Source organism: Impatiens glandulifera, chromosome 1 (genome assembly GCF_907164915.1).
Source record: "Impatiens glandulifera chromosome 1, dImpGla2.1, whole genome shotgun sequence".
Lineage (NCBI taxonomy): Eukaryota > Viridiplantae > Streptophyta > Magnoliopsida > Ericales > Balsaminaceae > Impatiens > Impatiens glandulifera.
The window spans coordinates 73,953,488-73,976,524 of NC_061862.1; the positions used below are offsets into that span (position 1 = coordinate 73,953,488).

At 31.4% G+C, this 23,037-nt stretch overlaps 2 protein-coding genes across 2 annotated transcripts; both read right to left on the bottom strand.

Annotated features, from left to right (window-relative positions):
* Window positions 1-7,979: 7,979 nt before the first annotated feature.
* On the bottom strand, window positions 7,980-10,708 carry LOC124918903 ((+)-neomenthol dehydrogenase-like). The gene is made up of 4 exons (XM_047458978.1): window positions 10,299-10,708; window positions 9,923-9,988; window positions 8,665-8,844; window positions 7,980-8,502 (listed from the first exon to the last, which is right to left on the bottom strand). The coding sequence occupies exons 1-4, from the start codon at window positions 10,566-10,568 to the stop codon at window positions 8,122-8,124; spliced, it is 897 nt and encodes a 298-aa protein (XP_047314934.1). The 5' UTR covers window positions 10,569-10,708; the 3' UTR covers window positions 7,980-8,121.
* Window positions 10,709-18,774: 8,066 nt separating this feature from the next.
* On the bottom strand, window positions 18,775-20,379 carry LOC124918906 ((+)-neomenthol dehydrogenase-like). The gene is made up of 4 exons (XM_047458979.1): window positions 20,100-20,379; window positions 19,844-19,909; window positions 19,565-19,747; window positions 18,775-19,277 (listed from the first exon to the last, which is right to left on the bottom strand). The coding sequence occupies exons 1-4, from the start codon at window positions 20,373-20,375 to the stop codon at window positions 18,900-18,902; spliced, it is 903 nt and encodes a 300-aa protein (XP_047314935.1). The 5' UTR covers window positions 20,376-20,379; the 3' UTR covers window positions 18,775-18,899.
* Window positions 20,380-23,037: the final 2,658 nt, after the last annotated feature.

The following is a 23,037-nucleotide window of genomic DNA, read 5'->3' on the forward strand; positions in this document are numbered from 1 at the left end:
AGAGAATAGTGAGAACTCTGAAGGAAGGAGTGAGATCTATGCTAGCTGAATCAGATGTGCCTCAAAGGTTCTGGGCGGAAGCCATAAACATTGCTTGCTATACACAAAATCGGTCAATAATTAACAAACGTTTTGATAAAACTCCCTATGAACTGTACTATGGGAGAATTTCCACAGTTTCTTATTTTAAGATATTTGGGTGTAAATGTATTATTCATAACAATGGAAAGGTTTATTTGACCGCTTTTGATGCTAAAGCAGATGAGGGATTCATGTTGGGATACTCGTCAGTAAGAAAGAATTACAGAGTATACAATAAAAGAACACATACTATTGAGGAATCCCTCCATGTAGTTTTTGATGAGCCTGTTGAGAGCAAATCCATTGAACCCGTTGATCTTGTTGACAGACTAAAAGCGACAAGTCTTGACTCTATAAGTGAAGAAGAAGAAACATTGGACAAGCGGATTGCCCTGTCTGATCTAGTGGCTGATCCAATTGAGGTTCAACCAGACGTACAAACTTCTGTTCAACAAAATGTTGAGAGTTTAGACGTCACGGAGTCACCAATTCAGATGACCAATCCTCTTGGATCCAACTTCAGATGGAACAAAAATCATCCACTAGAATTGATCATCAGAAATCCCTTCTCTCCTCGAAGGACAAGACGTCAATTGGTGGATGAAATGGCCAATTCTGCATTCATTTCTCAAATTGAACCCAAGAAAATTGGTGAAGATGTAGTTGATCCAGATTGGATCAATGCTATGCAGGAGAAGTTAAACCAATTTGTTAGAAATGAAGTGTGGTATCTTACTCCTAGACTAACTGATAAGTCAGTTATATGAACAAGATGGGCCTTTACAAGCAAGCTTAGTGAAGATTGTTTAGTCATTAGAAACAAAGCTCGTTTAGTTGCTCAAGGATACAGACAAGAGGAAGGTATCGACTTTAATGTGTCCTTTGCACCTGTAGCAAGACTTGAGGCAATTAGAATCTTCCTAGCATATGCATCATTTAAGAACTTTAAGGTTTTTCAAATGGATGTGAAGAGTGCATTTTTAAATGGGAAATTAAGTGAAGAAGTATATTGTTAGGATCTAGATCGCCGCTGGGGAACCGGGTGTTGGACCGGTTAGCGGTTCACACTCAAAGGGTGGTGGTTAATCCGGTTAGAGTTTAACACCGGGGTTTCAATACTACACAACCTGTCACAAACCCTTGAACTAGGTTCAAGCGCGGAAGAGGTTTGCTTTCAGATTGAAGCGGCACGCTTGTATGATAGGCAGAATCGGTATTGTATAATGGAGGTTTGAAGTTTGATGGGTCGGCTTCGGTAACCTGGAGGTTCGGCTTGGATAGGATTGAGTCGGTTATAGTGGTATAAATCGGTCAAGTAATGAAACCGGCAGACAGTAAATAACAAGACAGATTTTATGGATGTTCGGAGATAAAACTCCTACGTCACCCCTTCCTCTCGAAACCGCGAGAAGGATATTCACTAAGGAATACAAGTACAAACCGATCGAGACTTATTTTCTGCTCGATAACACTCTTACAATTTACACCGAAATTGTAAAACACACTTTAACTTTTAACACTCAGGCTTTCTACAGCAACACAATCTTATCACTTGTAGTAAATGCTCTAGCGCTCGTTATCCCAATGTATGTCACTCAATGTCCCAATATCACACTGATGTCCCGCATTTACTCTTCTGCAACTGCCTCCTTTTATAGGTGAAATATGCCAACGGTCATATTTCACTTCCTTGAATCTGATTGGCTGAGCTGAGGTGCAGTGATTCAGTGTTTCAGAGGTTCAGACATGCGGTCGCTTCCTCAGACCTGATGGTCAACCTCAGACCTGGTGTTCTGTCTCAGACCTGTCGGTCTGTTTCTTCCGGTGAGTAAGACAAACCTGCCGGGTTTGTCTTTTACTTGATGTAGGCACTGTCTGTTGGACAGTTGTCTGTACTTGGAAGATTTCCCTTCTGTCTTATCCCGAAGTAGAAAGATCCGGTAGTACTGTCTTCTGCAACCTACAGTCTTTCCTCAGACTTGCATGAATGTGGAAGTGTTCAGTCTGTTCCTTTGATATCGTTCTCAACAGATACCCGAATTGTCTTCTTGTACTGGTCGGTCATTTGACTTAGCCAAAAGACTTTTGTTATGAGTGATGTAACCGGACTTCTTCCGGTTATTTCTCTGCCTTTTGGATGATCGGCTATTTGATGATTTCGGTTTTAAGCTTTGGCTGATCCTTTCTTTGTGCGGTCACGTTCCAAGTATTCTTGATCGGTTTGGTAGCTTGACCGGTTAGTTTTCTTTAACCGGTTCCGGTTCGGTTCCTTGTTTCTGCATGGAAAGTTTATTTAAGTTAGGTTTATTTGAACCGGTCTTAAATGGGAAATTAAGTGAAGAAGTATATGTTGAGCAACCACCTGAATTTGTAGATCATGTGTTACCTAATCATGTTTATAGGCTTAATAAAGCATTGTATGGTCTGAAACAAGCTCCTAGAACTTGGTACGACACTTTGACTAAATTTTTATTTGATCATGATTTTGTTGTTGGAACTGTGGATAAAACATTGTTTAAATTCACTAAAGACTCTCACATTTTACTTGTACAAATATATGTTGATGACATTATTTTCGGTTCAACTAACCACAAACTGTGTGAGAAATTTTCTAAGCTGATGTAGGACAGATTTGAAATGAGCATGATGGGAGAATTAACATTCTTCATTGGGCTTTAAGTCCGTCAGTTAGAAGAAGGTACCCTTATCAATCAGGTCAAATATACCAAAGAACTGCTAAAGAAGTTTGGAATGGAGAACTTCTCTACTACAGCTACTCCAATTAGCTCCTCTAGTAAATTGGATAAAGATGAAGGTGGCCAAAGTGTCGATGTAACAGCATATAGAGGACTTATCGGATCCTTACTATATGTAACTACTAGCAGGCCAAACATTCAGTTCGCTGTTGGTGTTTGTGGCAGATTTCAGGCTAATCCTAAACTCTCTCACTTTACTGCTGCTAAACGTATTTTTAAATACTTAAAGGGAACTCAAAATGTGGGACTGTGGTATCCAAAGGATTCCAATTTCAATTTGACTAATTTCTCAGATGCAGATTATGCAGGGTGCAAAATTTATAGAAAAAGCACGAGTGGAACTTGCCAGTTCCTTGGAGATCGTCTAATCACATGGTTTAGAAAGAAGTAGACGTCAGTCGCCACGTCTACAGCTGAAGCAGAGTATCTTGCAGCTGGCTGTTGTTGCTCTCAAATTCTGTGGATTCAACAACAGCTCAAGGACTATGGGATTGAGGTTGAAGAGTCTCCAATTTTCTACGATAACACTAGTGCCATTGCAATCACCTACAATCCAGTTCTGCATTCTCGAACAAAGCATATCGAAATCAGGCATCACTTTATCCGAGAACACGTCAATCAGAAGCAGATTTGTCTTGAACATGTTTCCACAGATCAACAAACAGTAGACATTTTCACGAAACCTCTGTCGGAAGCTAAGTTTTCTCATTTTAGAATCATGTTAGGTCTTGTTGATCTTGATTGATGTGATTACGTGCATAACTTGAGGGGGAACGTGTTAATCAAAAACATAACAAAGAAGACATGAAGACAGAGGTCTTAATACGTCATAAGGATTAAGGATTTGAGAAACACTACTTAGACGTACGTCTACTCTAGCAGTTTTATTTCCTCTTGGAATATCAGTCTTGGGTTGTTACTCAGCGTAGTTAGACGCACACGTCTAATAGACGTTATACGTTTTTACGTCATGAGCAAGTGGATGCTCATGTCTAATCAGACACACGTTTCGCACGTGATGTTTCTGCATAATTAGACGTATACGTCTAATAGACTGATTTCCGAAAAGAAGTTGAAAATGTGAAAAGGAGAATAAACGTCTAACTACTGGTGTAATTAGACATTTCATCTTCTGGCTATTTGGACAGCTGTCCTTCGCTCATGTATCTACTTAAGTGCAATTTTCCCGCCGAAAATCAAATCAGTCATTCCTCAAAAGAATTGAAGACACGTGTCTCTCAATAAATAATGAATGACTAATATTTCTGACAACTTTTGCTTGTACATTTAGTAATAACTGTTCGCTTTCATGCTAATATTAAATGCTACGTTTATTGGGAACAGACCTTTGAGTTTTTGACGGTAGGAGTAATCATTAGATATTCTCTACATGTTAGACCTTGATATTTAATGAATAATTTACTCTAAAGATGGAGTTCTTCCAAATTCATCTCTCTCTCTCTAGAATTCGAATTGACTAAGCTATTGTTCATCGAGTCAAAATGTCTCTCTTCCGTCCAAAATTGATTCAAAAGGACTTCAAATACGTATCTACGTTGAAATCTCCGGGCATGCAGAAGATGTTTGAATCTTTGAAAGCCTCTAGACTGAGAAAGTTTCTCACCCCTCATCATCTTTATCACGAATAGTTGATTCGTGAATTCTTCGAAACAGCGGGCTTCTATTAGGACAAAATCGTTGCTGGGATTGTTTTGGGCCAAATGATTTGTATCTCCGAAGATTCATTCGGTATGTTCTTTCAACTTCCCACTACAGGTATTCATGAGTTTCCTTGCTCCCCTCATGAAATCATGTTTACTATGATGAAAGTCTTCTCTGATTCTCCTCAAATGGATATTTACGGGAAGAAAAATCTCCTGAAAGATGAGTTTGCTCTTCTAAGTGAAATCATCTCTAAATCTCTTATCGCCAAAGAATCTTCCTACCAGTTTTATTCCAAGGTTTTCGAGATGATGGTGGCTATCACAAGGGGCGTGACAGTCAACTGGACAAGTTTCCTCTTCAGAAATCTTGTTAGAATGGTTTGTGCCCGAAAGACTATCTTTGGTTTTGACAGTCCTCTTGGCACTTTTCTTTGCTTCCTCCTAGATATACCCGGTAAGAGCTTTCACATTCCTTCCAAAACTCTAAACAACCAGAAGGTTGTCGAATACGTTCTTAGGGTGAAGAGGCTCAAGTCTAAGAAAAGGAAAAGAGATGTCTCCAACCCTCCTCTAACCGCAGTCTTAGAGACTTCCTAGGTTCAAGACTATCCTTTCCAGAAAAACGATTAGGAAGAAGAAGATGATTAGAATAGAAATTAATTTTATTTAAGATGAAATTTTTGAAGATCTTTTGATATTTTGTTATGAACTTATTTTGGTTATTTTGGAACAACGTTTTGTGTGTTTCCTCTGAAAACACTCATACATGAGTGTTTATGAATTTGATATTCTGAATGATTTATTTGCATGCAAATAGGGGATTGTTTAAATTTATATGATAAATGCGTATTTTATTGTATATATGCAGGCTTTCAATTTCACCATCAAAAAAGAGGAAATTGTTGGGTCAAATTATTTTGACTAAGTGTTGAAGTAGGTTGACTATTGGGATTTTGATGATGAAATGATTTATGCGTTTTGATGCAGGTGTATCAAAATCAGATTTCATAAGATTTGGTTTTAATGAGGTTCATTAGACCGATTTGGTATTAGATGCATGCAATTAGACGTGCAGTCTAACTTGTGGAGTTAAACGTGCAGTCTAATGAATTCAGAATTAAACGTGAAGTCTAATTCGTGGAGTTAAATGTGTAGTCTAATATTTTTGGAATTAGGGTTTAGGGTTTAGGGTTTAGGGTTTAGGTTTAATATTTTTGGAATTAGACGTGCAATCTAACTTAGCGGAGTTAGATGTACAGTCTAATAGAACTCGGAATTAGACGTGCAGTCTAACTCGTGGAGTTAGACGTGCGGTCTAATAGAAAAAGAAAGTTAGACGTGAAGTCTAACTCCTTCAGACAATTCTGAAGATGAACCGTAATTAGACGTGCAGTCTAACTCGTGGAGTTAGACGTGCAGTCTAATAGAAAGAGAAAGTTAGACGTGAAGTCTAACTCCTTCAGACAAGTTTGAAGTTGAACCGTAATTAGACGTGCAGTCCAACTCGTGGAGTTAGACGTGCAGTCTAATAGAAAGAGAAAGTTAGACGTGAAGTCTAACTCCTTCAGACAAGTCTGAAATTGAACCGTAATTAAACGTGCAGTATAACTCATGGAGTTAGACGTGCAGTCTAATAGAAAGAGAAAGTTAGACGTGTAGTCTAACTCCTTCAGACAAATATGAAGTAGAACCGGAATTAAACGTGTAGTCTAACTCGTGGAGTTAGACGTGCAGTTTAATGGTTTGTGAAAGATTAGACGTGTAGTCTAATTGGTGAAAGTTAGACGTGTAGTCTAACTCATTCAGATTAATCTGAAATGATTGTAATTAGACTTAAGTCTAATCCCATTAGACCAGGTGGTCTAATGGATTTATCTCTTAGACGGGGACGTTTGTTTTCATTAGACGAGGTCGTCTAACTGAAATACGTCTAATACTATGCTTAAGTAGTATGCTTGAAGCTAGCACCCGCCTACCCACGTGCTATAGCTATACTCTACTCCTGCTCCTCTTTTTAGTGAAGATTAATACGATATCTAGACGCAACCAACCAACGAATGCCACGTAAGAGAATATCCCTCACATTACTTGTTTTGCAGGAACATCTCTGATGGAATATTCGGCGCACTACCAGTTGGTGTACGGCCACGATCCTTGTGCTCAGAACCTGTTGTGTACTATGTAAGCTTTCTAATGGAAGAGTGCCACGTATCATTCTGAAGATTCGACTGTTAGTCTCTGCCTAGTATTTATCAAATCTCAAGGACAATGGACAATCTCTCGATCATCTTGCTTACTGAAATTACTGTGTAATCAATCCTTTGAATATTCAAGTCGTAAGTTATTTTCCTGATTGTACTGTGTGTGAATCAAGAGAGAGCTAGAATCAAAAACACCTTTAGCTGAGTGATATTCTTCATCGTGTAAATTGAACAGAGTGAGCTAAGTGTGTGCAAACTGTATTTTGATTCAAATCATATTATAGTGAATCCTTCCGGTGGTTGGAAGAAAGGGTGACGTAGGAGAGTTTGCTCCGAACATCCATAAACAAACTGCCGTGTCTTTCATTTCTGTCATCTTCACATTCTTCATTTTGAGCTTCAAACCTAAGTAAACAATTCCGCCTTGATTCTATTTCATGTGTTTACAAGGGTTTGCGTAGAATAGAAAGTGAATTAAATTCCTAACAAGATTTCTTTCAAACCGTTTTTCATAAGCCTTCATCAATAGCCAGACCCCCGTCTCTATCGATAAAACCGATCCTATCAACATGTATTGTCGGAGTATTCGATATCTGAATCTGAAAAGTAATAGCGTCAATTTCAATAATCTTAGTTTAAAAAAAATCATGGTTGTAGTACTCTCCTTCGCAAAGCATTTAACCTGGTAAGATTTAAAATCATGGTTACACCCTTGATCTAAAGTATCACCAAAGACACTTAAAATACAACAAAATTAATGAGGGGGCGAATCTACGTTAGGGTTGATGTGGACTCACCCACCCCAAAAAAACAAATTTTTTTAATTTTTACGATAGAGAAGTGACATTACCCCTAATTTCTTAATTGTTTTTAATTTAATTCAATATTCTCTTATCTAATTCTAATAAAAATGTGAAACGCACGTTTATTCACTCGTATCATTTCTAATTTCTTATTTATTTTATTTAAATTCACCCTAACGGTAGCTTCTAAATCTTTTTTAAGATTAATTATTTAAATAATAATAATAATAACATAAACTAAATTGCTCAATTACAAATAAACATACAAAACTAGTGTTAATAAGATTTTTTTTATTGGCCCAATATAGGCTCGTTCATAGATGGAACAAAAAATACAAGAAAATATTTATTAATATCTCCATAATGTTTCTGTAAAATACATTAATGTAATAAAAAAATGATTAAAAACAAAAGTGACTTATGATACTCCAACTTTGAGACTGGTATTATATAGTCACAGATGCCAAATAAAAATTATCACAAAAAATAAATATTTATCATCAAATGTTCATACAGTTCAAAGATATAAATTATTCAAACAAATTATATAGGCAAACTAAAACGAGTAACCATATACAATTTCATGGTAAATATAAGAGCACTTAACTAATTTTCATTAAAAAGAAGAGAGTTTAGCTTGTTGAAAGAATGCTCCAGAAGGTCCATCATCAGGCAACAAAGCCACTCTAACTAGGTTTTCGGCTCCTTCTTTCACAGAAAGTATGCCGGTATTGTCGGTCATGTCTGTCTTAACATAACCTGGGCAAGCACAATTCACGAGAATACCCGGAAACTTCTTGGCTACAACTCTAGTGTAAGCATTCAAAGCAGTTTTTGATACTATATAAGAAGTTAGAATCTTTGGCCAACCTTTGGTTTCCAAATTAGTTCCATCTTTACAATCCTTGAGAAACTCTTTCACCACCTCATCTATTCTTTCCTCAGTGAGGTTGTCAACGTCATTTAACACTCCTTTAGCCCATTCATTCGGCAACTTCTGGAAAAAAAAGACCAATGTGTTTAAGTAAAAACTACTTATGTCAATGGGGCGAATCAGATCGAAAACTTGTCCTTGATAACTTCCGGTTAAACAAGGCAAAGGGAGCCCGAAATATGGTTAATTCACTTGAGCTTCGAACGAAAGGCAGGCAAATTTTACCTGTAAACTTCCAGCACCAGAAGAAACATTCAAAATTCTTGGAGAATCAGAAAGTTGGAGTAGAGGAACAAATGCTTCAATCATCTTTTTTGTGCCAAAATAATTTACTTGTAGACATTCTTCTGCAATCTCGTACTGAGAATCTATTAATTCACCATGTTTGCCATCTGTCCATCCAGGCTGCCAAATAAGTTGTAATTAAAATTAAAACATGTTTATAACGTTAATACATTTTTTTAAAAATAAGATCCAAGTTACCGTGAGAAATACATGCATGTACAATAAGAAAAACACAAAAAAAAATTACAAAAGTAAGTTACAATATTTTGTAATAACTTAATCTATAAAAGTTTACATATGATTGATTAGACAATAAGGTTATATTGAATGAATAGTACAACTTTTTAATTAATCACACAAATTTAATATATTTACTCAATACTAACAAATAACATCTAGAAAATTTAAAGTTAAACAAAATGGGAAACATAGTAGTATGAACAAACCGGAGGAAACACAAAGGAGAGTGACTAATTAATTGAAGTTGGTCGGTGTGACCGCTCCTCCACCTGCGACGGGATTGTCCTCTGTACCGGGTAATAATGTAATATTTTTATTTTTAAAATTATTTTTTAATTATTACTCGTCCCTGTGAGAAGACACAGGGCAATTCTCCATATATCGCCAGCCAAAGCCAGACGGAACAACGCATTTTTAACATAGGAAATAAACATTTTGCGATGGTACTTATTCACATCAAAAAATTTGTGTGGAATGAATAATATGTGTGCTAGAAACACATGATCAACCTAGACTTCAAAAGTGAAAAGAAGATGAGAATTGTATGCATAAAAAACATGGAGACACAAAGTTGGTTACCACTAATGAGGGGTCACAGTGTCGTGAAAAATAAGTTAAAAAATTATGACATTATATTCATTATAAATTAACAAAAAAAAATAACAATTATGATCAACTATTATTAGAAAAAGATTACTAGAGTTTATTATAACAAAAAAAAACTCACATCAACAAAAGCCCATAGATCATCACAGACAAGAAGTTGAGAAAACTGATCAACATAAAGTATATATATATATATATATTGATGATATGATCAAAATTATATTTAGAATTATCCTCTTTTTTGGATCTTTCACTTTACCTTTTGTTTTCATTTGTTTTTATACTTTCTTTTGCCACCTTTAATTTAGTGTCCATTTATAAAAAAGAGTATGATATTAGAATTAGACATTACCTTACCAACAATGCCTTCCATGTATTTCCAATCAATATTGGATCCTAGAAGAGCAGCATTATTGATCTGTGGATCACAACAAAAATCATAGTCATATACAAACAAGATTTCAAATTTGTATTCTTTTAAATAATGAACTACTTTAAAGGTAATAAATGTGAAGCAAATATATAAATTAGAGATCAATAGGATTAATGGAATTGCAAGAAATTAACCCTAACAGATTACAAAAACTTTCAAACTATCAAAAGAGACATAATTATACTAAAAACATTTGAATATATCATGATTTATCAAAAGAAAAAGAGAGAAGGGTTAAAGAAAATATATTATTTAGACTTTAGTTTCTTCATTAAGTCCACTATATCCCACTTACTAAGATATCAAGCTTTCCAAACTTGGCCTCAACAAAATCAACAAGAGGGGAAATTGTAGAGGGGTCGGCCACATCAAGGCGATGGAAGATGATATTAGTGACATCATCACTGGTCGACTCTTTGAGCTTCTCAAGAGCTTCAAGTCCTCTTTTCTCGTTTCTTGCGGTTAGAACAACTGTGATGCCAGTTGCAGCCAATTGTTTGCATACCTCAAACCCTAATCCTTTATTTCCTCCTGTCACAATAGCATACCTTGTTTTGGCATCCATATTTCTCTTTATATTCTCACTTGTTCATAAAAAAAAAATAGATAGCAGCAGCCTTATATTGAGTATTAAAAGAGAATATTGAGATTGATGAGGTAATTGTTACATATCTGATTATGTATATATAACAAAAAGTTAAAAATGAACACACATATACATAAACAAGAGAATGGAAGAGAAGAGAAGAAGAAATTGTGTACAAAAGCAGTGGATATAATGACTTCCTTATCTATACATTCAGTGTTGTATATCAAGTTTGAAAATTATTATATTCTCCCACATTTTGAAAACTGACCCCTTGAAACCATTTTTTTTTTTTTTTATTTTATTTTATAGAAGGATAATAATCAAAAAGAAAATTTTTGACAATTTATTTGATAGAGGAGACTCCACCACACTAACATTACTCATGATCATCTAGAATCCGCCACATTAAAAATGAATTCTTTAAATATAAAAACTAAAAAAAATGAAAGATCATTTTTATCTTTAATTTGTTGGATATATTTTACAGATAATTCGATTTCTTAAATAATAAATTGAGACATAACAAAATTTAAATAATAAGAAAAAAACTTGCTTCTATGTAGAGATTCATCGATCAAAAATATGTTTGACATTCGGTCTAGTAGTTTTGCTAATCGTATCAAATATAAAAGAAGATTAAACATTGAGGAAAACATGTCCAATGATAGAATTTTGTTAATGGTTAGAAATAAAGGGTTAAACACATCTTCTCGTGATTTTATGCGATGGCGTGATCTGAATAAATTTCATGTGGGACATTGTTACACTTTGTTCAATAAGGTTAACCCGATTGATCTTTGTTGGAATATTTATGGGCGTCTAAGATGCCTACTAAGATCTCCTTTTTGGGTTGGAGTGTTATTCACGGCAGAATTCTCACTGACGATTGATGTATGAAGAAACTTATATATGCCGATTAAGAGCGATTGGTATATGACCAATCGTTATAATAGCGATTGGTAAACCAATCGCTATAAGGTCTTTTTTTACTAATGGATAATAAAGGTACGTAATTCAAGTGTCAATCACCATAATTAACATGGTCACGACTCACGAGTTTGATTATCACTTATAAGATATTAACTATAAGTTAGAATTATGGTTGTATGGTATATTCTTATATATTCACTAATAAAAAAAATATTTGTCCAAATGTACTCTTAAATTAGAGGATGGTACTCTTTCCAATTAATATCTACACTTTTATATGTAAGATTCTAGTCAATTATTGAGATAAAAAAATTTTTTTGTTCAAATACAATTGTAGTGATGACAAATTATTATGTAGTATTTTAATTTAACAAGATTCTTTGAAATAATTGTCTTAGAGACCTACCTTGGCGGATATTAAAACTAGTGATATTAGCCGGTTTGTTGATCTCCTTCACATGTTTTGTAGGATTATATTTGTGGGTCCAATATATCATTTTTCTTTGACTTATTTAAAATGATATTTTTATAGAATTTTCTAACTTCCCACTCTTTTAATTTATTCTTTGTTTTGCTTTTGTATTTTTTTTTTTAAGACTCTTTATTTGAAGACAAATGATATTATTCAAAAAATAAATGGTCAAATTACCAAATATGGGTTGGTTGTTTGAGGCTAATTGAAGAATTTTTTTTTTTTTTTAATTTTAGAGGTACAATTTAGGGTTTTGATCGGTCAAATATTTTCATACGTAATATATATTTTAAAAAATATATATGAAAGTGTCATTATTCATCTAATTTTAAAGAAATCAATAAAATAATATAAAGATATGCAGGCGGTGGCATCCCCACATCCGCTCAATAGTCTCGATCGTACTACTAAAAACGGTCCCACACTCGGATTGAAAAAAATGGTCCTACGACTAACGTCATCAACTTAGCTGAGGCTCATTTGATGTGTGGTTTTAGGTATTTGTAGGGTTTTATTCTAAAATTCAGTTATCTTTTTATCTATTATTCCAACAATTTAATCACTTATTTTATATACTTAAATATTAAATTATTTTTTATTAACTTTAAAACTAAAATATAGAAAATTATGATATAATAATATTTTAATAATTTAACCTAAAAAATTAATTTTTTAAAATATTTATCAAACAAGATTTTTTTTTTTTAAACCTTTAAAAAAAATCAATTTTCTCCAACAAATTCTATTGTTATTTTTTATTATATTTATCTGTAATTTTATTATTTATCATTTATGAAACTAAATTAAAAAAATTTGAAGAACAGATTAAGTATGTAATCCGTAAACACACCTAACCATTATTTAACCAGATACAGAACTTGTCGTCTGAACAGGTTCGAACCCAAAAATTTAAGATTATTAATATCACCTCTTAATGCCATTAAGAAAAGTGATTTATCTTCTTATTTATGAAACTAATTTAAGACAGAAAAGTAATTTGGTTCTTTTAAATGATTTCTTATTTTTTTTATTTTGAATTTTATTTTATAAAATAATTAATGATGAATTAGTCTATTAAATTAGTGAAAGAAAAAAAATATTAATAAGATTTAATATTATTTTTAGTATTATTTATAAACTAAATGTATATTAAATTATGAAACTAAATTTAATTTAAATTTAATCGATATAATAGGTTAATATTTGAATTTATAATTATATATAATTATTGATAAAGTAACTTCTTTAAATTTATATTTAAATTAAATTTCTAAGATAATGCATATAAATAATCTTATATTTTTAACTTACTTTTATACAAAAATAAATAAATTATATATACATATGAGAGAGGATTGAAAGGAAACTTAGGGGAGGGAATGACATGTTAATTGGTTGAAAAAACTAAATAACTTACTCTATTCTATTTTCCTCACTCTTTTATTTTTTCAACTTTAAATCATTCTCTCATCGTATATAATATATATATATATATATATATATATATATATATATATATATATATATATATATATATAATATATATATTTTCAATATTTCATTTTAATTAATAAATATACTAGCATATACTTGTAACTTAGTTACAGTTTAAAAGTCTTAATATTTGTTAATATATATATATATATATATTTATTACATTATATTTTAATTTAATTAGAATATTTGATAATAATTTATCTCCATTAATTAATAAAAAATAGTCTTGACAATATCAAATCTTCATTAAACATATTTTAATAATCTAAATAAAAAAAACTAGTTTTCTATATTTTTAAAATTTATTTGACTTAAAAAATATAATAGTGCATACTAAATTATAAAGATTAAAAAATAATAAATATTTTATCTTAATATAAATATGAGTAATGATAAGGAACGCTAATCTGGGGCCGCGAAAGTCCGGAAAATAGAATATTTTCTATTTAAACACGGAATATTCTCTCCCCTCTTATTAATTAATTTATCTCTGCCTCTTCTACGAATTAATTAATTTATCTCTCTTTCTCTCTCACTAATCAATTAATTTATCTCACTAATTAATTTATTTAAATCCTAAACTCTAAATCCTAAACCCTAATTAATATCTCTATTAATATTAAATATTAATTTAATATTAATTAATATTAAAGTTAGTTTAGTTGAATTATGAATTTATCAATGAAATGAGTGAAAAAAAATAATTTATTAATAATTAGTCACCAATTGTGTAGAGAGAAAATAATTAATAAGTAAATAAAAAAAATAATAAGAAAAAAAAGAAGGCATAAAGAATAAATAAAAAATATTTGATAAATAAAGAAATTGAAAAGTTATAAAAATATTAAAAAAAAAATAAAAGAGATAAATTCATAATTTAACTAAACAATGATATTAATTAGGGTTTAGGGTTTAAAATTTAGGGTTTAAAATTTAGGATTTAAGATTTAGAGATTAGGGTTTAGTGAAAAAATAAATAAATAAATAAATCCAATACATTATTATTATTTAAATATATTATTATAATATTTAATGTGAGAATTTATTGTAAAGTGTTGAGTTATTTTACCAGTTAAATGAGGGAAAAAATTAATGAAATAATTAATCGTGATAATAGGGATAAATTAATCGGTAGTATAAAAAAATAATTAGTAAGAGGAGAGAGAATATTCCGTGTTTAAAAAGAAATATTTTTCGTGCACTTTGCGGCCCCAAATTCGCGTTCCCTATCATTACTCTATAAATATATATATATATTATTTTATAAAAGTAATTAGTAATAAATTAGTTTATTATTTAATTAGTCATTAATTATGAGAGAGAAAAATATTAATAAGATTTAATATTATTTTTAGAATTATTTATAAACTAAATGGATATAAAACTATATATAAATATGAAGTCTCAATATAATATTTTATTATTTTGTTTTTTTTCATTGTTAATTCATGTAAGGTATGTTTATTGAATTGATATAATAATATTTTATAAGTATATATATTTTAATTAACTTATCTAATATTCTCTTTTGAAACTTATCTCAATTAATTTTTAAAATAATAAAAATTAAAATTTATTAATAATTTTTTTTATGATTTATAATAATATAAGACTTTTAAATGTGAATCTATATAAGGCAGTTAAACGTAAGATTTTAACTGAGATATAAAAAACAAAAAACCACAGTTAAAAATAAGACTTTAATTACGGTATAAAAAAACGCAGTTAAAGATAAGACTTTAACTACGGTTTTTATATACCACACTTAAATGTAAGACTTTTATAGGCGGTTTTATATACCGTAGTTAAATGTAAGACTTTTAAAGGCGGTTTTATATACCACAGTTAAAAACAAGGTATTAACTATGGTTTTAAATACCGCCGTAAAATTTCGCCGTTAAAAACACATTTTTTCCTAGTGATAGCAAGACGAGACAATGGGTATGGCCATGAAGAATTTGGGTACCGATGTTGGGACCTAGTTAACAAGAAACTCATTAAAAGCAAAGATGTGGTATTCTTTGTAGATCAGACCATTGAATACTTTGAGAAAAAAGAAAAGTCAAAGTCTATGGAGAAGGAATTTCCCAATAATTGTAGGATTTGTACACCACAATCACAACCCAATGATGTGGAAAATGCCTAAGTTAAGGTTGATGAGACCCCTCTAGTTAATGCTGAGCCAACAGAGGAAGATGAACAAGATGATAATAGTTCCCTAGAGCCACCCGATAATTAGCATATTATAAGATCTAGTAGGCAACGACAACATTCTAGTAGGTATCCACCCAATGAGTATGTGAGGTTGACTAACGAGGGAGAACTAGAAACCCATCAAGAAGTATTGTCTCATGAAAACAAGAATAAGCGGTCGATGGAAATGCAAGAAGAGATAAATTCCTTGCAAAAGAACGAGACTTATGACTTGGTAAAACTTCCGAAAGGAAAGAAGACTTTGAATAACAAGTGGGTATTCAAGTTGAAGCATTAAGAGAATAGCTCAAAACCTCAATACAAAGCAAGACTGGTTGTGAAGGGCTTTGGTCAGAAAAAAGGGGATTGATTTTAAAGAGATCTTATCACCAGTTATGAAGAGGTCATCCATCAGAGTTGTGTTAGCATTAGCTGCTAGTCAAGATTTGGAAATTGAACAACTTAATGTGATGACTGTATTTCTTCATGGTAACTTGGAGGAAGAGATCTATATGGAACATCCCGAGGGTTTCAAAGTCAAAGGTAAAGAAGAACTTGTCTACAAGTTGAGGAAAAGCCTATACGGGCTCAATCAAGCGCCTAGACAATGGTACAGGAAATTCGACTCCTTCATGGAAGCAAATGGATACATTAAGACTACATCTGATCATTGTGTCTTCATCAAGGGATACGGTGCTGATGATTATGTTATTATTCTACTTTATGTTGATGATATGATTATTGTTGGGCAAGATATTGCGAAATTGAGAAGCTCAAAAGGGATTTGAACAAGTCTTTTGCGATGAATGATTTGAGTTCAATGAAACAGATTCTAAGCATGGTAATCACAAAAGACAGAAAGAACAGAACACTTTGGCTATCGTAAGAGAAGTACATTGAGAAGGTACTTGAGAGGTTTGAAATGAAAAATGAAAAACATCTTTCAGTTCCACTTGCAGGTCATTTCAAGTTAAGTTCCAAACAATGTCCTACAAGTGAGAAAAAGAAAGATGAGATGAAGAATGTACCTTATACCTCCGTAGTTGGTAGTCTTATGTATGACATGGTATGTACTAGACCGGACATAGCCCACGTAATTGGTGTTGTTAGTCGGTATCTCTCCAACCCGAGAGAAGAACATTGGTTGGTTGTTAAGTGGATTCTTAGATATCCTCGAGGCTCTTCGAAAGTACTTTTATGCTTCGAAAGTGATACTCCTGTTTTGGAAGGTTTTACAGATTCTGATATGGCGGGTAATGGTTATTCAAGAAAAACCATATCATATTTTTTTGTTACCTTTGCAGGCAGTGATGTTTTGTGGCAGTCAAGGTTACAAAAATGTGTTGCTTCGTCTACTACAGAAGCTGAGTATATTGCAGCTACCGAGGCATGTAAAGAGGTGTTGTGGATGATAAAGTTCCTACATGAGGTGGGCCAAAAGCAAGAGAAGTTCACTTTATTTTGCGACAGTCAAAGTGCCATTATCTCTCGAAGAATTCAGCTTTTCATTCGAGATCCAAACACACCGACGTGAGATATCATTGGATACGTGATGTACTTGAGGCAAAAAAGCTGAACTTGGAGAAGATTCATACAAGTGAAAATGGTGCAGATATGTTTAAAAATTCCTTGTCTAAGGACAAGTTTAAAGATTATCGGGAGAGAGCGGGTTTAATGGAGCCCGCAAAGTTGTGCTGATGGAGGAGAATTATTGGGGTCAACTCAAATTGTTTTGGGCTTGACCAAAAATAAAGCTCATTAGGGTATTCATTAATTAACAAAAAAAAGAGAACTCTCTCAGATCTCTACTCCCTTTTCCCTGTACACTCTGGTTTCTTTAGAGACAGACTCCGACCAGCCTCCAATAATCAAGCAGGTTAGTTCGTGTAGACGAGAAACCAACCCTTTTTCTGTTCTTCTCTTATCAGTGGCTTTAAACCAGACACGGTTTTCTTTTCCCTCTATTTTAGCTAGCCATCTTTGATGATGATGATGATATATGTTGTAATGACAAGTTAGGATGAACTTATTTGATCTTTCTTATTAGATTACCTCTAGGATTGTATTGGACAACATTTGTATACTCATTGATATAATTGATGATTTAAGTGGCCTAAGGGTCACGTGGTTTTTACCTTAATTGTTTGATTGTTTGAAAAGTTATTTTGCTCAATTGAATTGGCTGCTCATTTGATTATATAGAAGGGGAAAAAGATGTTTTAGGCCTTTGTTGTAGCTTGTCCAATTTGAATTGTTAAACATGTGCTTTTATTCGTTTTCTGTAATACACTAGTATCAATAAAGAAGAAAATATAAAAGAGAGAATAAAGTATGTTAAAATTATGAAATATTTATTGTTCTATTTTTTTAAATGGTCTGTATATTAAAAATGAAAAACAAAAGTTTTAACAGCTAGTCTCAACTAACTTTGTTATCCTTAGAATCTATTCAGAAATATAGTATTTTATCTAAGAGTAATGATAAAGAGATCAACGTCGTGGCAGCGACTCCACGTCGCCCCCACCTGACAGCCACGTCAAAAAGTAAGACATTGTTGAAAAAAAATATCAATGCTAATAGTCATTCGATGCGTATCATTCATTATAATAGTATTATAACGTTTTTTGATATTCGTTCAAGAAAGTATGTCAGAGAGTTAATCGTTTTTCTTGAAGATTTACGGAGCTCGATAGTACTTTTTAAAAAAAATAAATAAAAATAAAAATAAAAAATCATGTAATGCTTTATCATGGTGCTTAAACGATTTTTTTCATTTTCAATATATAATGACATTAAACGAAATTAAATTTATAAAAAAGTTATTATCATCCGTGAAAAGTTCGATGAGTGTACCAAAATAAAGAGTTGTCCAAATTGCGTTCCAAACAAAATCCTCTTCAGAAGAAATGCTAGACTCGTGATGGTTACAAGTTACAACAACATTTAGCATATCTCGGGCAGCCCATTAGAATTTTTAAATTAAAAAGATTCAAATACTGAAGTTTATTGATTGTTTTTTAACTTATTAACATGGAATAATTTTTATACATTTGGGAACTGGGCAGTCCAAATTCAAGGTCAATTCTGAATTTATAAATTGTTTAAGCGTTTGGTATAAATCTGAGAGAAAAATACTTGGTTTCAAACAAGTATTGTTTCATGAACATACAAAAGGTAACTCAAGACAACATAATATAAGAACACTTAACTTATTTTCATTCGAAAGAAGAGACAATAGCCTTGTAAAAGAATGCTCCAGAAATCCCATCCGACAACAATGCAACTCTAACCAGGCTTTCGGCTCCTTCTTCCACAGAAATTGCACCACTATTGGCATTCAAATTTGTCTTAACAAAACATGGGCAAGCACAGTTCACAAGAATGTCCGAAAACTCCTTGGCTACAAGTCTACTGTAAGCATTCAAAGCTGCTTTTGATAATATATAAGAAGCAAGGATCTTTGGCCATCCTTTGGCTTCCATAGTTTCATCCTTATAATCCTTAAGGAACTCTTTCACCACCTCGTCTATTCTTTCTTCTGTGAGTTTGTCAACATCCTTTAGAACTCCCCTAGCCCATTCATTTGGTAAGTACTGAAAAATAAAGAAGAAGAATAAATTATACGAGTTAAGGAAGAAAATATATATGTATATAGGTAAGAGACACATTTATAGTCATGGTTGTGGGTGCCTTCTAGTTTCCTCCAAACTCCAAAGAATAAAACCTGGTTTATAAACTCGAATATTTACAGTGTTGGAGATTAGATAGGTAGAGTTATAATCATATTATCCACCACACCATATATATCATATCAACTATAGTTAAACCTAAGAAAAATCATCCAAAATAGATTGAAAACGTGAGATAATGTGAATCGTACATGTAACCTTCCCATTGAAGAAGTGACGTTCAAAACCCTCGGAGAATGAGATTGCTGAAGAAGGGGAACAAACGCTTTGATCATATTTTTTGTTCCATAATAATTCACTTGTAGACATTCTTCTGTCATCTCATATGTGTGAGAAGTTGCCATTACATTAGATTTATCTTCTGTCCATCCTTGCTGCCAAATTAAATTAGAAAATGAAAACAGATCGATATTATAATGTTCTGGTAAGGGTAAGTAAATTCAAAATATTATATTAAAATTAGACATTACCTTTCCAACAACATCTTTCATGTATTCCCAATCAACATTAGATCCTGAAATACCAGCATTATTGATCTGCCAAAAAAAAAGATTATCATATATGAGAGGGACAGATATGTATAAGGATTCAAATAAATACATGAATATATATTATTGTGTTTTATACATTTAGTTCTTATATATATATCATCATACATGACAATATTATTTAACAAAATCAATAACTTTCAAAATAAGAATTATATACTATAGTGAAATAAATTACCAAAATATCAAGTTTGCCAAACTTCGCCTTGATAAAATCAACTAGAGGAGGAATGGTAGATGAGTCCGCAACATCAAGCCGATGAAAGATGATATCGTCAATAACATCATCACCAACCGACTCTTTAAGTTTCTCGAGAGCTTCAAGCCCTCTTTTCTCGTCTCTAGCTGTCATAACAACGGTAATGCTGGTGACAGCCAGTTGTCTACATATTTCTAACCCTAGTCCTTTGTTTGATCCGGTAACAATTGCACACATAATTGTTTTTGCATCCATATTTCTCTCAATTTATTTCTGTTTTAGTCTTACTTAAGATGAGAGCTTTATATAGAGATTGTTGAAGCACTTGATCTCTTGATAGATGAAGTAATAAATGACAAAGAGAATATATAGTCAGATAGGTGAGGTAAGTGATTACGTACGTGTTATGTAGTAACAAAAGAAGAGAAGAGATCAAGAACAAATTGCTTACAAAAAGAAATGACTTTTCTTGAATAGACTATTTCTAGCATATGATCTCGTTGTTTAAATCAATATAATATCTTTTTTTTTTATATGAAAACAAACTTCAAAGTTTCTTCAAGCATACGTAATTCGGAATAGAGTTCGGGTAGATCTAACCAACCGAAATGGAACTTAGTGTTTGTGTTTCTTGTTGAGTAAGTTGAGATGGGTCGTGAGAAAATATTTTTGAGACTAATTAAAAAAGATAATACAATTAGTCATGTCTATGACTAAAAGAGATGTTTGACTGAAAGAATAATATTCTTATTCTAATAAAGCTAGGTAGAATTAAATTGTGAGGTGTGCTATATATTCGGATCACTTTGAAGTTTTATTCTAATTGATTTTAGGAATTTATTTTGTACTGGATAATAGGTATAATTTTTCTTATACATCTATTTAAGTTTTAAATATCTATATATGATTTTGTTAATTTTAATCAGTGGCGGACCCAGAAATATTTTCTCGGGGGGCCAAATACCTAATAACGTAGCATTTTTTGGCTATCAAATAAATGCATTTTTTAATTAAAATTTTACTCGATAATTACATAAAAATACTAATAAGCACAATTACTAAATTATTCTTGTCCATGAGTCGGTACAAAAGAAGACAAATATCTTCATTACGTTGACTATATCAATCAATCAATTCAAGAAAATTTCCTTTATTTAATGAACTACTTGACTCATCATGTCCTCGAAAAGGTAATCCTTGCCTCAATAGAAAGCGTGTTACATCAAATATTGTCGTTAAACATGTGTGATAATTTATTTCTATATCACGACCATGTGTACGTAAAACGTTTCTCATGCTGGTCATGTGATGTAGAAGTACAAATTCGTTTATAGAACATCTTCATTATTCTATATCCTACATAAAATAAATGATTAAAAATAAATATGTGTCACAACCCCTAAATAAAATCTAACAAATACATTTATTTGTTGAAATAATTTAAAATTAATTTAAAATTAAGAAATATAAAATAATATTTTACCCTTATATTTATATAAATGGTTATTTTACCCTTATATTTATAAGTAATTTGTATTATTAATTATATTAAAATTAATAATATATATATATATATAAATAAATTATAATATAAATGTAGTTTTAAAATAAATAATAATATTATATGATTTTTATTATTTTATATATATATGATTTTTACCATGTGTACGTAAAACGTTTCTCACGTTATGTCTTTGATCTTAAAATGATTCAAATTGAATTCTAGCTTCATTATGACAACTATTTGAAGTTCTCGTATGAGGATTGAATCTTTCTAATGCTCTTTTCCAATTTTTGTACTCATCTCCTATAAATGTATCATCTATGTTTTCTCTATTTAAAGGTTTGAAAAGATAACACCAAAAACAAAATGATGCATCTTTTGATATGCTATATTCTAACCATGTATATTTGATCAGTAACATTAGACTCATTAGTAGGCTCATTAATTGATTGAGAAGACTCATGCTGGTCATGTGATGTAGAAGTACAAATTCGTTTATAGAACATCTTCATTATTCTATATCCTACATAAAATAAATGATTAAAAATAAATATGTGTCACAACCCCTAAATAAAATCTAACAAATACATTTATTTGTTGAAATAATTTAAAATTAATTTAAAATTAAGAAATATAAAATAATATTTTACCCTTATATTTATATAAATGGTTATTTTACCCTTATATTTATAAGTAATTTGTATTATTAATTATATTAAAATTAATAATATATATATATATATAAATAAATTATAATATAAATGTAGTTTTAAAATAAATAATAATATTATATGATTTTTATTATTTTATATATAATTCTTTATATTTTAACTTATATAAATAAATTTAGAAAATTTTTTTTTTTTGTATAAAATAAAATATTAATAATAATTACTTTAATAAAATTATATTTGAAATTAGAATACTATAATTATGAATTAGTTTTTTTTATTAATTTTTATAAAAGGAAGGGGTTAGTTTATTATGAATATTAGAAAATAGTGTTCGTATAAAATAAGGTTATAATTAAAGAGATGTTAGAGGCAGGGTTTGATCACCTGACCTCTACTATACATTCTAGCTCCAAAACCACTCAGGCAAAGCTTTATTTGATAAATATATATATATATAATATGTTTAAGGTTTTACCCTTGTTGGGGGAGGCCCGGGCCCCCAAGGCCCCCTTGTAGGTCCGCCACTGATTTTAATGGTTCATGATTGTACATTATTTTTGTTTGAAATTATTCATTGTACATTTATTTTTGTTTGAAATAGGTAAATTATTTCAAGTAGTACAAAACGAATAACATAACTTCAAGTATGAATCACTTTTATTCTACGATTGAAATTTGAAAATTTTTGATAACTAATTTAAAATCACCAATCGCCTAAGATTTCAACTAGGTTGGGTTT

Coding starts and splice junctions, on each gene's coding strand:
- LOC124918903 (XM_047458978.1), bottom strand. CDS start 10,568: ATGGATGCCAAAACAAGGTATGCTATTGTGACAGGAGGAAATAAAGGA. Junction 9,989..10,298: donor TTGGAAAGCTTGATATCTTA/GTAAGTGGGATA, acceptor TGTGATCCACAG/ATCAATAATGCTGCTCTTCT. Junction 8,845..9,922: donor TGGAAGGCATTGTTGGTAAG/GTAATGTCTAAT, acceptor CTTATTTGGCAG/CCTGGATGGACAGATGGCAA.
- LOC124918906 (XM_047458979.1), bottom strand. CDS start 20,375: ATGGATGCAAAAACAATTATGTGTGCAATTGTTACCGGATCAAACAAA. Junction 19,748..19,843: donor TGAAAGATGTTGTTGGAAAG/GTAATGTCTAAT, acceptor TTAATTTGGCAG/CAAGGATGGACAGAAGATAA. Junction 19,278..19,564: donor CTTCAATGGGAAGGTTACAT/GTACGATTCACA, acceptor TTTATTTTTCAG/TACTTACCAAATGAATGGGC.